The 17,189-nt window shown below is 41.4% G+C and overlaps 1 protein-coding gene across 1 annotated transcript in view; it reads right to left on the bottom strand.

The window, feature by feature from the left end:
- Positions 1-978: 978 nt before the first annotated feature.
- The window catches only part of LOC117831506 (chondroitin sulfate proteoglycan 4-like), a 30,738-nt gene continuing 14,527 nt past the window's right edge, over positions 979-17,189 (bottom strand). The window contains exons 11-23 of the mRNA XM_034710224.1: positions 16,344-16,529; positions 16,056-16,238; positions 15,759-15,935; positions 9,096-9,294; positions 8,861-8,992; positions 6,636-6,811; positions 6,332-6,527; positions 5,997-6,168; positions 5,695-5,848; positions 5,494-5,631; positions 4,986-5,138; positions 2,341-2,919; positions 979-2,250 (exon numbers count right to left, since the gene is read on the bottom strand). Of these exons, the coding sequence (XP_034566115.1) occupies positions 1,132-2,250; positions 2,341-2,919; positions 4,986-5,138; positions 5,494-5,631; positions 5,695-5,848; positions 5,997-6,168; positions 6,332-6,527; positions 6,636-6,811; positions 8,861-8,992; positions 9,096-9,294; positions 15,759-15,935; positions 16,056-16,238; positions 16,344-16,529 (3,564 nt within the window). The 3' untranslated portion in view covers positions 979-1,131. The remainder of the gene's footprint in view (positions 2,251-2,340; positions 2,920-4,985; positions 5,139-5,493; positions 5,632-5,694; positions 5,849-5,996; positions 6,169-6,331; positions 6,528-6,635; positions 6,812-8,860; positions 8,993-9,095; positions 9,295-15,758; positions 15,936-16,055; positions 16,239-16,343; positions 16,530-17,189) is intronic.

Genomic DNA, 17,189 nt, shown 5'->3' with positions numbered 1-17,189 from the left:
AATCTCCCCTGGTAATTAAAGGTGGACTCTCCCATTTAGCAGGACCTGTGGAGCAGACGTACCTCAGCTGGCCTTTAAATCTTTCTACGTTCATGGCAGCTCAAAATGTCAGAAAATAAAACTTCAGTTGATCCTAAAAACTAGTGATGAAGATGAGGAGCAACTTCATGAAGAGGGCTGTGAGATCAAGGATTACCGGACCACACAAAAACTATTTGGGGCCAAAAGAACGAGGAGGGATACCCAAAGCTGTCTGAAGCCTCAAAAACAATCCACAGCATCCCATCCACCTCCACACCATCAGAGAGGATATTCTCAAAGACAGGATTTACAGTCAACAAAGACAGGAGCGCACTTCTACCCGTACACACGATGGTTTTCCTCACGTACAATTTGAAAAGACTCAAGCGGACAAAGACGAGATGAAAGACGGTTTTAAAAGGTTCTGTTAAGAGATTTAAAAACCCTTTAGCTGGTTCAGGTTTGATTTTGAACATTATACAAATGTTTAGTCTTAAGTTGGACAAACTACCCTCCACAGTGCTGCTCTCCTCTGTGTGAACACTGTTTAAATATCTGTGGAGCGTTGTTCCATGTTTAACTAATGGTGGCCTTATTTGAGTTTTCTCTCCTTCATCACCTCGTTGTTTTTGCAATTTAGATTTATAAAATCTAAGTTTTAATCTTATAATATTCTGTTGTTTCTTTTACTTTAAGCTATGAGTCTCTTAATTGTAAAGGGTTATGTGTAATATTGTCATGCGGTCACCATCATGCAGACTTTGGGTCAATAAGGAAAAACAACAAACATTCCACTATTCATCCACTATGGGCAAAATCTGATGGATCAGATTCAACTAAGCAAATCCTTAGTCGGGCTCACCCCTACTTTACATGAATTGAAAATGCAACAAAAAGTGCAGTTGATTCATTATAATGACATATATGACAGCGTTGATACAAAAAAGGGAACAATGTCTCCAGCAAAATGCATCATTTTATCCTCTCTAATAAAAGGTTACAGCAGGTCGGATGTTTCACAGATGACTAAGGAATTTGCGCAGATGCCATTTATACCCTTTGCACACAAAATACATTTCTAAAGCAAGGTTTTTCCTTGAACTGCTTCCATCAAACCCAGTACTGGTAGTGTTTAAGAGTTGGAGTAGAGCACTTCGATCCAAGAGAGGTCTTATATCCAGTAGAAGCAGATGGCACTGCTGAACCAAGAGAAACATTATCTCTTTCTATACTGTTACCACCTATAATATACCCATCGTCAGCTATTTCTTCAGCGTCCATTGGCCCCCAGAAGGTCATTCCAGGGGCCAGACTCCTTCTTCTTGGGGTTATGGGTACCCTAGGTGAGGTAGGGCAGCTTGCAGGGCCAAGTGGAGTGACCACCACGGAGGGCATAGCCACGCTCCGCTCAGCCTGGCCGAGGTAAGGGCTTCCTTCAGTTGGTAATGTCACTGCAGCAAGCTGCTGGAGCAGGCGCAGCCGAGCCTGTTTCTCCTTACGGCGGCGGAACACAAGAATTAGGACTATAAGGATTACAATGAGGAGCAAACAGGCCAACAGTGGCAGGATAATGAGGAGAGGGTCAGAGGAGGGACGAGGGAGGACCTCGACGTACACCAGCTGGGTGTCAGGTGGGTTTGCTGGACCATGTTTGTGTGAGACAGAAGGAGTATTGGGTTGCGGGGCATGACTGTGATCCGCTCCTGCTCCCTCTGCGCCAATCCCTGATCTATTCCCACTGCGTGTGTTGTTCCCCCAGCGGTTGTGATTTCTCAGCTTGTGTAGAGTCCTGTTATGGTTCCTTGGTGTGAAAACGTGAGGTGAAACACCCACCCTCACCTCTCCTTGAGGCGTGGAATCCCCTCGCCCAACTCCTCTTCCTCCTGCAGAGGTTGTTCTATTATGTGTTGGGAAGCGGGTTGTCATGTGTACATGATCTGCACTATTTGAAGTACTCGGACCATGACGCATCTGGTGGTGGGGAAAGATGGTGAAGTGAAGCTCGCCCTTTGCTGGTTGGACATCTCCGGCCTTCAGGAGGAAGATGAAGGAATCATTGAGAGGTGTGGCGGGGGCGTGACCTCGAGCTGTTGTAAGTCCTGATTTGTTCTCACGGCGGTGGCTGTAACGGTCACTCAGGGTCTCCTCAATGGCCACCCGGCCTTGTACCACATCTCTGAAGGTAAATGACTTCACGACCTCCGATGCTTGGTTAGGGTCATAGGTGATCTGCAGACATGAACACACATAACAACATTGCAGTAATGTAACTTATGCTTGGCAGTAGGTTCCTTTACATTTAATAATGAACAGATTTACCTTAACTAGTTTTCCATGTTTCGGTGGAGACAGAACCTCAAAGACCGGGTCTGCTCGGCTGATCCTTGCCAGCTCAGACGCATCAATCATGGCTTTCCCCAGTTTCACAGCAACACCACTGGGCACTCTGACCTGCTCCCTCAGGTGAATCAGAGGCTGCACCGTTACCTTCACCTGTGCTGTGACATTTCCATAGTCCCCACCATGAGACCATGCTGACACTGAGATCTGGAATTCGTCTTCTGATTCGCTGAGTTCAGTCATGTGGTAAACAACACGACCAAACTGCAGATCCTCGTGCCAGAAGGTGGTCACTTCCTGGTCGTTAATAGCGATGCGTCCGTGGCGTGGGTGTTTGGTGACCGTGTAGGTGATGTTGGCCCGGCTGCGGCCATTGGTTTGAGCAGCAAGCTGATAGGTTGTTAGGATCACAGCGGTCTTGCCTTGGACCAGTGACAGGCCAGTGTTGTTCACAATGGAGACGGAAGGCTTAATCACCTCCAGACTAAACAGTTTGTAGAGTGGACGATGATGACCGTCTGTAACATTGAAGTAGAAAACACCAGAGGAGGGCTCGCCCTGGTAGAGAAACAAAGAGGGGATAAAATACTAAAGCTGCGTTTCCACTGCAGGAACCAGGATCTAAATACAGATAGAGGGGCTTAAATAATAATAATAATACATTTATTTTATATAGCGCTTTTCAGAAACTCAAAGACACTGTACAACTGTTAAAATCAATACAAGCAAGGAACAAGGAACACAGATGAGACAGTACCAGGGGTCTCATTTATAAAAGAGTGCGTAGAATCCCTACTAAAAGTATACATTCTCCGTCGCCAGGGCCAGATCATCCATCATCCATCATTACACACTGGTCTCACTGCAGTGCTTCATGTTTACAGGACACACACTTTTATTTCACATTACAGAGAGATCACGTCCTTCAGAGATCTCCTCTCTGATATTATCTGACAGAAGTTTGATCCATGGTATGTAAGTGTTAATGTGCTGGTTTCATCACGGGCAGCTTGGCCTGCGCTCTGACTGATTATGATGATATGTAAGATAATAACTATGAGAAATGGTCATGGCTTTACTCCACACTGTTCTCATTAACACAGTAAACACATGCAGGTGAGGAAGATGTGATCAGTGTGTGAGGTAGCCGGGTCCGTGTCTCTGCGCTCCGTGTGCATCGTACAGCAGTCTTTATTAAAGTATAACTACACTCAGTGACTCTGTACAGCAGTCTTTATTAAAGTATAACTACACTCAGTGACTCTGCACAGCAGTCTTTATTAAAGTATGACTACACTCAGTGACTCTGCACAGCAGTCTTTATTAAAGTATAACTACACTCAGTGACTCTGCACAGCAGTCTTTATTAAAGTATAACTACACTCAGTGACTCTGCACAGCAGTCTTTATTAAAGTATGACTACACTCAGTGACTCTGCACAGCGTTAGAATCATTGAAAACATGACTGTCACTTTGCTCTGCGGCTGATTTACGTCTTCTGATGTTACTTTGGTGTTACCTCCAGACGAACACGTTAGGATAAGGCCCGTGTGTTTCCTCTACACTTTGGAGGAATGTGACGGTGAGACAAAGCTGATGAAATATTTGATGAACTTTAAGTCACGCTTTTATCTTTTAATGACAGCTTTTTAGAAACGACTCACCACAGACACACATTCAAATAGAATATGTAGATTTTAGTGATGATGGTGACCCGGGTCTGTTAATGTTGTTATTCAATGAAATTAAATGCGTAAAAGGTATTGAAATATAATCTGACTTCAGTTCTCCCTCTCCCCACCTGGGTCACCAATTCCCCCCGCCTCTAAAATGTACGTACACATGGGTCAGAGTTTGCCTACCTGTAGTCACATTTTCTCTTCAAGTTTGTTTTTGTGGGAAAACTGGCGTACGCCAGTTTCAGGCCCCGTTTTGTGCGTAAGCAACTATAAATGAGACCCCAGGACTTTAACCGCTAGTCCCATTATGCTACACAATTTTGACAGTTTGAATACTTGGGGCTTCTGGAAGACCAGTGGACACTATTTTAAATCAGTAAGCTCAGAAGCACCTGAGACTAAACTGTCTATATTTCAAGTACAAATTGAAGAGTAAAGCTCATTAATAAAAGTTAACAGCAAACATATTGACATTATTGTCAACTTCATGAAAGCGCCTTTCTCAACTGCATCATTATACTACTCTGATGTGACTGAAGTAAAGAAGGAAATTCTTGGTAAGTAAATACAAGCTGAGTTTTTCTGAACTGAAACAGGAAATGGAAATTGAATAATTAATATGCAGGAATACCTGAGAGTCAGAGTAAAATAAATGGTTAAATTACTTAGAGCCTAAGATTTGCAGAGGTTCACTGTAACAGAATTTAAACCTACAGATTTGAACACGTTGGCGCCATCTAGTGGCAATTTAGAAACATACTGTGATTTACTCAAATGCATGCAAACTTACAGTATGTACAAGCAAAACCTTTTGTCTAGAGTCAATTTTGTATAATCCTAAAATGAAATTAAAATCACAAACATATGCAGTTAAATAGACATGTCTAATGCAGTTACATTTATAGACACACAGTAGAGTTTATGTGAGTAGACTGACTTCTCACCTGCTGTATAAAGTGCAGCCTGCCATGGTTGACATCATACTGGGTGAAGGAGGTCACTGGCTCCAGTCTCTCTCCCAGCGTCAGGTACCCGTTGTCCGGCTTGCTGATCACAAGGTAGTGCAGCTCCTCTGGAGGGGTGTCATGATCTTCAACCTAAGCATGCAGATTCACAGGGATGTGTTTATAAAGCTCAAATATTAGTCAGTAAGTTAGTCCACAAATGCAAAATGATCAGAGCTGTTTTGAAAAAACACACTGTGTCACTTGATTTCTGCAATACAGGGATATTGTAGAGATTTATTCTAATTATTTTTCTAAAATGATATAAAATAGAAAGACACGGATTGTCAAAGTCTGCTAAATAGTCTTGAGGATCCCTGAAAAGTCATCACAGTTTTGGCTTCAACGAAAAATAAATAAGAGGTACCTTATTAATCTGGTGTGAAATTGTAACTTTCAATGGCAGAGTAAAATGTTGAATGTTTCAGCTCTCTGTATATCAGCCCACCTGCAGATATTCTGGCCCAATCACAACGCTCTCTCCAACTACAACTTTCATCCTCGGGTTTCTGCTCCTGATAAGTGGCGGCTGGTCGTTAACCGGTGTCACGGTGATGTTAAATGTTTCCGTCACAGCCAGGCTGTCCTTGACGTAGCGATGGGACACCACGTCTAATGAGGACAGTGAGGATGATGAAAAAGAAGACACAGACTGGGAGGAGGAGGAGGAGGAAGAGGAGGAGAAATCCAAAGGAGCCACCCAGGCACGGAGAGTAAAGCTGTCACTTGTTGTCTCTGAGTCATCATGGATGTAGGTGATGCCGAATTTGTTCAGGGTGACTTGGGAAAAATCTGGTTTGTTCCTGAGAAAGACAGAAAAAAATAATATGTATATATGTATATAACTTTAGAGAAATTTCAACTAATTTGTATATTTTGCCTTTGATTTTGCATGACTTACTTAGATTGCATCGTTCTACTAATTAATTTCCACATGAAGAAAAGAAGTACCTGGTGAGGTTGTGTCCATGTATGGACAGAGCCCCATGACGCGGCAGGGAGATCACACGGTACATGATCCAATGTTCTTTGCGAAGGGACTCAGGAACTTGGCCAAGGAGGTTAGAAGCATCAAGTTTAGTCCTGTCAATCATCACCCTGCCTCCCTCGGCAACTACAGCACCTGAAGGTCAAATAAAAACACCTCCTTTGGTTCTTCTGAACTTGTATTATTAGCTTGTCCTTATTTCGTCTGAAAGTATTGGCAGTACTTAATAATTATAATAATAATGTATTTGTTTCTGTACTTATAGAAATACATTTGGAACAAGCAAATCAAACAGTACCTGTGTTGTTCAGTAGTCTGGTCTTGTATTGAGGGTTGTAGTGATGTTTGTTGGCCTGATAGGAAATTAAGATGGTAAAGGTGTGCGGAGGAAGAAAAGAAGGAGGAGAGGATACGGTGAAAGAGAAAGAGTCCAAAGCTGACCATCCCACTGACTGTGGCTTGTTCTGATCATACAAGATAACTCCATCATTCACCTGAGGGGCAGGGACAGGGAAATAAGGAGGGAGAAAGAGAACGGTGAGAGTAATTTATAAGAACATTCTTTAGATACAGAGAAACACACTACACACACTAATCCCTACCATGCTTTGTGTGAAAGTGGAAATGTTTTGCGTGGAGTTGTTGGGCAAACGCTGGACCAGGCGACCAAGTTTAGGAAGAGCGGTCACTTCAAACACCACAGAGTGGTTTCTTCTGATGTCGATGACATCATTAGTTACAGCCTGAAGCTCCTGCTTAGAGATTGGTGTCGTCGAGCCTTTTGAAGGAAACAAAGAAACAGATGGAGAAGCTTAGCTTACAGGTGAGTACGGCAATAAATTGTAAAGTTATATACATTTCTCCACATTAATTCACATCATTCACCTGGCTTACAGGCACTATGAGGAGTTTTTAACTGGCCGAGAAACAGACTGAAACTGATACTGATGCCTCTTTATGACCTTCAAAAGCAAACAAGACCATCTACAACAACACTGATACCTTCTCTGTTGTCAGTTTAATGTCTAAAACTGCTCTGAGGGGGTAGGTGTCAGAACAGATGATTGACATCTCGCTTTAGAAACACCCTTTTTTGGCTGTTTACATTGCAAATAATCACATTGTAAGATAAGTCTAAATGTTAAAAGACAACAGAATGAGGTTATTGTCTGAAGAAAATTATTTTGCATGTACAGGACAAGAGATAAGAGGTATCACTTTGTCCACAAGGGGGCGCCAGAATCGATACAAGCTAAAAGTTCCTCACAACAGCTTTAAGATAGGATTTTGGATCCAAATGTAGGATCCAGTTTAAAATGATTGTTGTTGTGTACAGAGCACTCAATGGTCAGGCTCCAGTCTACATTAGAGAGCTGCTGAAGCCTTATAGGTCCAGCAGGACTCTAAGGTCCTCTGATCAGGGTTTATTGGTTGTGCCTCATACCAGTTTAAAAACTAAAGGAGACTGTGCTTTCCAGGTTGTTGGTCCTAAACTCTGGAACAGTCTCCCTCTGGAACTGAGAACTGTGGACACTGTGGACAGGTTTAAAAAGCAGTTGAAGACCCATCTGTTTAGACTTTGTTGAATCTGTCTGTTTTTATGTCATGTTGTTGTATTTATTTGCAATGGCTGTTTTGCCTTTTATTGTTTTTCTATTGTTGTTGTTGTAAAGCACCTTGTGACCTCTGTTCTTGAGAGGTGCTCTATGAATAAATAAATCTTACTTACTTTTCATCTCCATAGTTTCTATAAAGGCTGGTTTCAAAGAAGGTTAGGGTTCATCTGTTTTGATGTGAAAACATGTATTCACTGTGCTTTAATGGCTGGAAAATGTTTGCTTAAAGGTGACATATTACGCTCTTTTTCATCAACATATATTGGTCTAAGAGGTCCCCAAATCATGTCTTTAAAGTTTATTTATTTCTCAAAAAACACTTTGAAATCAGATTTTGGTCTGCCTGTAAACCCCTCTTTTTCAGCCCTGCTCAGAACAGGCTGTTTTTTGTGTCTGTGCCTTTAACTGTGAATGAGCTCTCTGACCACGCCCCCTCAGGAAGTGGATGTGGCCTCGGCTCTCCAGCACGTTGATCTAATGTTTACATGTTGGCTGAATATACACGGCTGCTCACAGACCCGCGTTACTTCAACCCTCTGAATCTGATCCAGAATCTGATCCTGACGGAGAGGCGCCTGCAGCAGGACCTTTCTGAACCATTGGTCACAGATTTAGTGTTTCTTGTTGTTTTATTTGTCAGTATGTCGACGTGTGTCTTGGTACACAGCTACGAACATGTAGCTATGTGGCTATGCTAACTAGCGCTAGCATTTTTCCATGAAAATAAAAATCATCCACTAGATCTTCAAATCTGCAGACATGGGGAGTAAAACCGACCTTTGTGTTTATTAAGACAGCCTACAACTAGCTCCTAAGCTCCTTGTTAGCACACGTGTGTGCAGGGAATGAAAAACAGAGGAGGGGTTGAGTTGTATTTTATACAGTCTATGGGCTGAACAAGCTCCGAGCTCTGACTTGTTACAGACTGGATATTGTTGTTACGTAACAAAAACACTGAAAACTGAAACGGCTGGTTTCACACACATTTACAGAAAGGTGGAGAAATCAGAACAGGGGCAGAATGGATTCTTTTCATTTTCGGGGGGTTTGTAGACATGCCAGGGAAACATATTTCAGGTAGAGAACCATTAAAAAGTCTATTTTGCATGATATGTCACCTTTAAGAACTTCTGGCAGTGATGAATATTTGTCAGCTGACTTCTTCCAGTGTGAAAGAGTGTCAAGCCAGGATTGTTGTTGTAAAATGTTACCTGGGTAGACCTCCAACTGATGATTTCTCTGCAGAGTGAGGACCAGAGAGTGAGCAGTTGTGCTGAAGATCTGGCGAGGCGCAAAGTTCACACCATCATTCACTTGAAATTGAAATCCACCCGACAGAGCCCCTGTGCAAGATATAAAATGAGTCTGTGAGATAACACCCACACACATAAAGATTTTATGGTAGAACAGCCCAAGAAAGTACCACAAATAGCAAAGCATGCTCACCACTGTGCACAAACACAAGCTGTCCAGTTTGAATATGATTCTGAGTGAAGTTCAGGATCTGTCTGGAGGGCGCACTCTTCAGAGCCAGGTGGCCATTACTGGGTGGTGTGATGATGAACTCCAGCGTCTCGGGCAGAGTGTCCCAGTCCTCTGCACTGAGCTCATCTGGGGTGATCTCTGTCAGTGAGCCAACCCACACCTGAGGAAACAAGAGATCAAATTGAAGGAGTTATCCCTAAATTGGTAACTGTCCTATGTGCCACTGATTTGTATGTCAAATACAGAAAAGTGGCAAATGTCCTATGTTCAATCTTATTTGTTGTGTCCATTAACATCACGATTGGGCAAGACAAGAATGTAAATCCTTAGATGCTTATATACTAATCGATGTATCTTTCTTTGAGGTGCCAGTACTCCTGATTGGCCACACCTCCTCAGATTAAGAGCACTTGAGCCTAGTATTCCTCACAAGCCGGCCTCCTGTTGCCTTGCTCTCTCTCTCATGCCAGACCAGCATGCACCACTTCTTTAGTTAGAGTTTTGTGTGAGTGCACTCTTCAACACCTCCCACTACAACATGTTCAAACACCCACATGCACACTATTGATGCTACAGACTGCTCCTACCATCTTTCTATCATAGCACACAAGCTGGGTTATGATAACTTTTGACCTACATTGTGTCACTAAATCAATCGTCTGTTCATAAACACAATATCTGCTCTTATGTTTTGAGGACCAAAGGTAACATTTTCAATGCGGTTGAAAATCTCATTACATTAAGTCACCAAATTAGAAAAACATGATGAAATATGACCCTCTGGACAAACATGTATGTTCTGTGTAGCATACAGGCATGAGACTTATATGGAGCTGATCGTCTCATGTAACTCTCAACACAACAATCAGTTTCTACTTTAATATTGGAAAGTAGACAATTTAAGCAGGGTTAGAAATGTAAAACAGAAACTTTTAACTTAAATAAACTGAGATCTACTTTTTTTTTGTTTCAAAAATATCTTTGCATCCCTCTTACCTGTGAACCAACTAACTGTATATATACTTCATTATGAATGTCCAGTAACTTAAAGGTGACATATCATGCAAAATGGACTTTTTAATGGTTCTCTACCTGAAATATGTTTCCCTGGCATGTCTACAAACCCCCCGAGAATGAAAAAAATCCATTCTGCCCCTGTTCTGATTTCTCCACCTTTCTGTAAATGTGTGTGAAACCAGCCGTTTCAGACTTCAGTGTTTTTGTTACGTAACAACAATATCCGGTCTGTAACGGAGTCAGAGCTCGGAGCTTGTTCAGCCCATAGACTGTATAAAATAATACTGAATCCCTCCTCCGTTTTTCATTACCTGCACAAATGTGTGCTAACAAGGAGCTTAGGAGGCATGCTAGTTGTAGGCTGTCTTAATAAACACAAAGGTCGGTTTTACTCCCCACGTCTGCAGATTTGGAGATCTAGTGGAGGATTTTTATTTATCATGGATAAGTGCTAGCGCTAGTTAGCATAGCTACATGTCGTAGCTGTAGCTGTGTACCAAGACACACGTCGACATACTGACAAATAAAACAACAAGAAACACTAAATCTGTGACCAATCCTTCAGAAAGGTCCCGCTGCCTTTCTGGCAGAGGTCGGTTTTACTCCCCACGTCTGCAGATTTGAAGATCTAGTGGATGATTTTTATTTGTCATGGATAAGTGCTAGCGCTAATTAGCATAGCCACATAGCTACATGTTCATAGCTGTAGCTGTAGCTGTGTACCAAGACACACGTCGACATACTGACAAATAAAACAAGAAACACTAAATCTGTGACCAATCCTTCAGAAAGGTCCTGCTGCCTTTCTGTTAGAGGTCGGTTTTTCTCCCCACGTCTGCAGATTTGAAGATCTAGTGGATGATTTTTATTTATCATGGATAAGTGCTAGCGCTAGTTAGCATAGCCACATAGCTGTGTACCAAGACACACGTCTACATACTGATAAATGAAACAACAAGAAACACTAAATCTGTGACCAATGGTTCAGAAAGGTCCTGCTACAGGCGCCTCTCCGTCAGGATCAGATTCTGGATCAGATTCAGAGGGTTGAAGAAACGTGATCTCTGAGCAGCCGTGTATATTCAGCCAACATGTAAACATTAGATCAACGTGCTGGACAGCCGAGGCACATCCACTTCCTGAGGGGGCGTGGTCAGAGAGAAAACAGAGTGTTCTGAGGAGGACTGAAGAAGAGGGTTTTTCAGGCAGACCAAAATCTAATTTCAGTGTTTTTTTTAGCATAAACTTTAAAGACATGTTTTGGGGACCTCTTAGACCAATATATATTGATGAAAAAAGCGTGATATGTCACCTTTAACATCAGCCAGTTCTTCCCTCCAGCTTGATTTTTCGTGATAAAAGTCTGACTGTAACAGTAATGTTTGATAATTTAAACTTTCAGTTCTTCCTGTAAGCTTTTTTTGTTGGATACGTTTTTTATCAACAAAGAAGTAATATGCATCTCTTGTCATGAGCTGCTCTTATTTAGTTTTAGATTTTCCTTTTTGTCGTAAAAAGTCTTTGATTTCCTGTTTTATTTTGTAGATTTCCATATTTTTCATGTCTTGTGTTCTTGTTTCCTCCCTGTCTATATTCTGTTTTAGATAAAAGTTATCATTGTGTCTTCCACGTGTTGTTTTTTAGTGTCTTGTGTGTGCCCGTGTGTGTGCGAGTGTGTGTGTTGAGTCTGCATTTTCTTTGTGTTTCCTGTTTTATTTTGTAGTTCTTCACACCTGTGTGTCTGATTTAGTTTTACTTCCTGCCCTTGTGTGTTTCCCTCCACTTTGATTACCCTCATTAGTTTCACCTGTGTCCTTTGTCCACACCTGTTGCTCGTTACCTAGTGTGTATTTTGGCTGTTTTTGAAACCGCCTACTATACTAGCAGTACGTACTGATTTGGCCAACATTCAGTATGTAGTAAGTAGTATGTGAATAAGAGCAAAATCTGCAGTATGTCAAAACTCCCCAGATGTCTACTGATTCAGGAAAATTTCACAGTATGCATCTGAGCAGTCTGCCTCGTTTACTGTTTCCCACAATGCACAGCGCTCGTTCCGCTTTTACTTTCCTCTTCTTTTTTTGACGGGAAGAACTCAGTTTTTAGGTGCTTTTTAAATCATAAGTGATGGTAAAGAAGCAGTTTATCTATCAGCTTGGCCATTGTTTACTTCCGTATTCCGAAACCGGAAATTCAGTGACGTCTGGCTCAGCATCCTGCAGATCAGATCAAACAGAACAGTTAGACTACAGACTAAGTTAAAACGCAGTATGGAGTATGCTGTAACTATTGCCTACTACATTAGTAGGTAGCATGTTGATGCTAAACGATACTAGGCCCGATGTTCCCTGCGAGCTGAGGAGAAGGAGGCGAGGATGACGTGCTGGTACTGAGGTGCAAGCTAAGAATAGACGACATGGACCTGTCCTTCCACCCACTGTTATGGGGAATGTAAGATCTATCTACGATAAGGTGGACGAGCTAACCCAGCACCAGAGGGAATACTGGCAGAGTAGCATCATGCTAACAGAGCTAACACCAGACACGAACGCCACATTGGAAGGATTTGCTGTGGGCGGACAGGATACAGGAGAGAAAGACTGAACACACTGGTGAAGAAAGCCAGCTCAGTCCTGGACCCTGTGGAGGTGGTGGCTGACAGGAGAATTATGGCCAAGCTGTCGTCTCTGATGAACATTTTTTTTTTAGATATATAGTCTGATAGATTGGATATATATTGACATAGAGTGGTCTAGACCTGCTCTGTTTGTAAAAGCGTCTTGAGATAACGTTTGTTGTGATTTGGCGCTATACAAATAAAGATTGATTGATTGATTGATTGATTGATAGTATGAAGCAGGCCGTTTCAAAAACAACCTTAGTCTCTCTGGCTGTTTTTTAAAACCACTTGCTACATACTATATACAAATGTAGTATGCAGTACATACTGTATACTGCATACTGCATACTGCATACTGCATTTGAAGGTAGTATGTAGTCTGTCTGTTCTGTTGGATCTGTTTTTGCAGTACGCTGGGTCAGACGTCACTGGATTTCCGGTTTCGGAAAGTGGAAGTAAACAACGGCCAAGCTGATTGTGAAACTGCTTCTTTAGCATCACTTATGATTTAAAAAGTTAAGAAGTGGTTCATAAGGAATTTAACAATTTTCACAGCACCTTAAAACAAAGTGTCCCCTGTCATACACTGAAAAAGAAGAAGCAGAATGTTAGCACTATGCATTGTGGGAAACAGTACGTGAGGCAGACTGGTCCGCTGCATACTGAGAAATTTTCCAGAATCAGTACAACATCCAGGTAGTTTTGGCATACTGCAGATTTTGCTCTTGTTCACAAACTAAATACTGAATTTTGGCCAAATCAGTACGTACTGCTAGTATAGTAGGCAGTTTTGAAAACAGCCCATGTCTTGTGTGTGTGTATTTCCTTTTGTGTTTCTTAGTCTAGTCTCTTGTGTTTCTTTTATTTTGTAGTTCTTGATACCTGTGTGTCTGCTTTAGTTTACTTCCTGTCCTTATTTGTTTCCCTTCACTTTGATTACCCTCATTAGATTCACCTGTGCCCTGTGTCCACACCTGTTGCTCGTTACCTAGTGTTTAATTAGTCCCTATATGTTTCCTCCCTTGTGTTGTTGGATCACTACATCTTGCTTGAGTCCTGTTTGAGTTTTCCCCTGCATCTTTCTCATGTTTTTCCCCGTTACCCCTGTTGTGGTTTTTAACCTGTTTTAACCTTTAGAATGTGTTTATTGACACTTCTTAAATAAGTTTTTGTTTCATATGCCTTTTTGTTCCTTTGTGAATTCATCTTCATATTCTTCACATGGGTCCTCTATGGAGAGAATATTGTGTCTTTAATATGCAATCAAAAATAATGGATTTGAGAACAAAAAACAATTTTGCAAACAAAATTATGATTTGAAAAATATGAAATAATGCTATGAATAAAGGAAATATATTTGTGATTAAAAATGTATCTTTATAAATCCACTCTTTTTTTGTTACAAACAAAATTATTATTCTCACGAACCACAGATTCGTTTGCGTTTCCAGTTTTTGCGTTTGCGTTTCCAGTTTTTGCGTTTGCGTTTCCAGTTTTTGCATTTGCGTTTCTACATAACTGTCATGGGCGGGACCTCCCCTGAGAGATGCAAGAAGCCTCCTGATTGGTCAGTCTCACTCAGAGAGACGGTGTGACAACTTCCGCCCCAACAAGTTGTTGCTGCGAAGGGAGACATATCAACATGGAGAAACAGGTACGTTTTGCGTAACATACCTGTCTATTTTCTGTCTTATTGGTGCTATTAAGGTTACACTTGTCGTTCCTTCTTCCAGTGTGTTTTTTCCCCTAACCGTTTTAGACGGCGGTATCAGACATTAACACCTAACACGCTGTGTGCTCGTCATAAGTGACTGACTTTATTACCGCCCGGCTTTAGTGACAGTTATCCTAATTTCATAGTTATCGGCCTGTTTATAAATAAATAAACAAACTTTTTCATTTGATATACTATCAGAACAAATCAGGAGGCGTGTGTGTGGATTGTTGAGGGTCATTCCTCCTTTAAGTTGAGTAAAAAGAAACTAAAAGCATAAAAGGGGCCATATTTTCACTGATCTTCAACCCTTAGGGTTTGATCATGTTTCATTTATCACTGTCGCTGGTACCAGAAAGCAGCATCAGGAAGCAGTTTACTGAGGTAACTGTTATTATGACTGTTTTCACTCATGGAGAATCATTTCCCTTGTCTTCACAGGAGGATGGAGAACCATCCTGATGTGCTATGTTTAAAGATACAGCTTGCCTGATCAAAAATATATATGAATGTTTTGAACTTCAGACCAGAACACTTATGTTTTCTTTACATTTAAACTGTCACTAAAGCCGGGCGGTAATAAAGTCAGTCACTTATGACGAGCACACAGCGTGTTAGGTGTTAATGTCTGATACCGCCGTCTAAAACGGTTAGGGGGAAAAAAACACTGGAAGAACGAACGACAAGTGTAACCTTAATAGCACCAATAAGACAGAAAATAGACAGGTATGTTACGCAAAACGTACCTGTTTCTCCATATTGATATGTCTCCCTTCGCGGCAACAACTTGTTGGGGCGGAAGTTGTCACACCGTCTCTCTGAGTGAGACTGACCAATCAGGAGGCTTCTTGCATCTCTCAGGGGAGGTCCCGCCCATGACAGTTATGTAGAAACGCAAATGCAAAAACTGGAAACGCAAACGCAAAAACTGGAAACGCAAACGAATCTGTGGTTCGTGAGAATAATAATTTTGTTTGTAACAAAAAAAGAGTGGATTTATAAAGATACATTTTTAATCACAAATATATTTCCTTTATTCATAGCATTATTTCATATTTTTCAAATCATAATTTTGTTTGCAAAATTGTTTTTTGTTCTCAAATCCATTATTTTTGATTGCATATTAAAGACACAATATTCTCTCCATAGTCCTCCTGCTTCATTTTATCACATGTGACATCTCTTCACTCAGAAAAGGCATACAATAAGACTCCTGCCTTTGTGCTAAAAAGAACCCCATCATAATTCTATGGGTTTCTAACATTTCTCTCACCTTCAAACCCTTGTTGGTTGTAACTACAGGGGTCTCATCATTGACAGGTATGACATGGATGTGAACGGTGCAGGGCAGACTGTGCTTCCTGACTTCCGTCTGGTTTGCCACAATGCTAAAGTTGTCCCTCTGTGTCTCGCTGCCATCATGGATGTAGGAGATGTACTCACTTTTTACCTGGAAACAGACATGAGATAGAAAATATGCAAGTGTAGATTAATTGTATTTCCAGTTAGGCTAAAACGAGGGGAGAAGCAAAATCCTAATGTCTCTAATGTTTGTCTTGCTAAGTCAAACCTCAGTGTGAGTGAAGGCAGTGATGGGCATTCCTGGGATCCGGCTGTGCTCCAAGTGTCCGTGTCGCGGTGGAATGATGACCTGGTACAGGAAGTTCATCCCTGAGAAGTGAGGATTGGTGACCTTGATGGCATCAGGGGTCAGCGGCAGAGATGACCCCTCATCAAGGGTCAAATCAGACACCTTTGGAATAAAACAACAGGGCTTGAAAAAAATACTTTCTAACCCTTTACATGGATTTTTTCTTTCTTTTGATGTTTTTTGAACACATCTACAAACATTACTTACCAGTAAAGGAATTAAGATAGGGATGATGTCGATCTCTAGCCTGATTGGACCGACCTTTGTGATCCCATTGGTTGCCTCCAACAGGACAGAGTCATTGGTGCTTCCTGTAGCCCAATTATTGTAGATGATCAATCCCTGGTTGAGATCCTCCTGGGTGAAGGAGTTTGCTGTCTGCTCTCCAATGCCCTACACAGAGGAACAGAGCAGAGGAACCTATCAAGTACTGTTTCTATCTCAATCCTTTGACATCTTTAAGATGTAGTGAGATGGATCGAAGTGAAGTGAGACATGAAGATGTACCTGCAAACTCTTTTCTTTCTGGGTTTCCAGATGTTTGTTTTTAACATTTTCTACTTACATATGCTTGTATTTGAAAAATTTTAATAACTTTTGACATGCGTTTATTACATTAACAAAAGACTAAGAAAGCAACAGTTAGGTAACAGTTGGAGATGAAAACCCCATGAATTATTTAAAAAAAGAAATTAAACAATTCAAAATTAAAAGTTACTTTCATCAGGTTGCTGTATGTATGATTCCCAACTGCCCTCACATTTTAATCTAGAATGAGACATCCTTTTTCCTGATGAATAGAGCCCTACGTGATTAAAATTGTACTGATAAATAGGACAAAATCAACGGTTTAAGCATGTCCACATGTACAAAAGGCTTTAGTCCTCGTTGCAGCGATTGCAGGTTTGACTCGCAGCTTGAGACCATTTGCTGCATGGCTTCCCCCACTCTCTACTCCCCATGTGTCCCCGGATGTCTTGTCCAATAAAGTCGAAAATGCCCCAAAATATAAGAGGAAAAAAGGAGCAAGCAGAACTGAAAACACTCTTGTGT

This window comes from Notolabrus celidotus, chromosome 19 (assembly GCF_009762535.1).
Source record: "Notolabrus celidotus isolate fNotCel1 chromosome 19, fNotCel1.pri, whole genome shotgun sequence".
Classification (NCBI taxonomy): domain Eukaryota; kingdom Metazoa; phylum Chordata; class Actinopteri; order Labriformes; family Labridae; genus Notolabrus; species Notolabrus celidotus.
The sequence above is the reverse complement of the archived record's forward strand: the minus strand, read 5'-3'. Positions and strand labels throughout refer to the sequence as shown.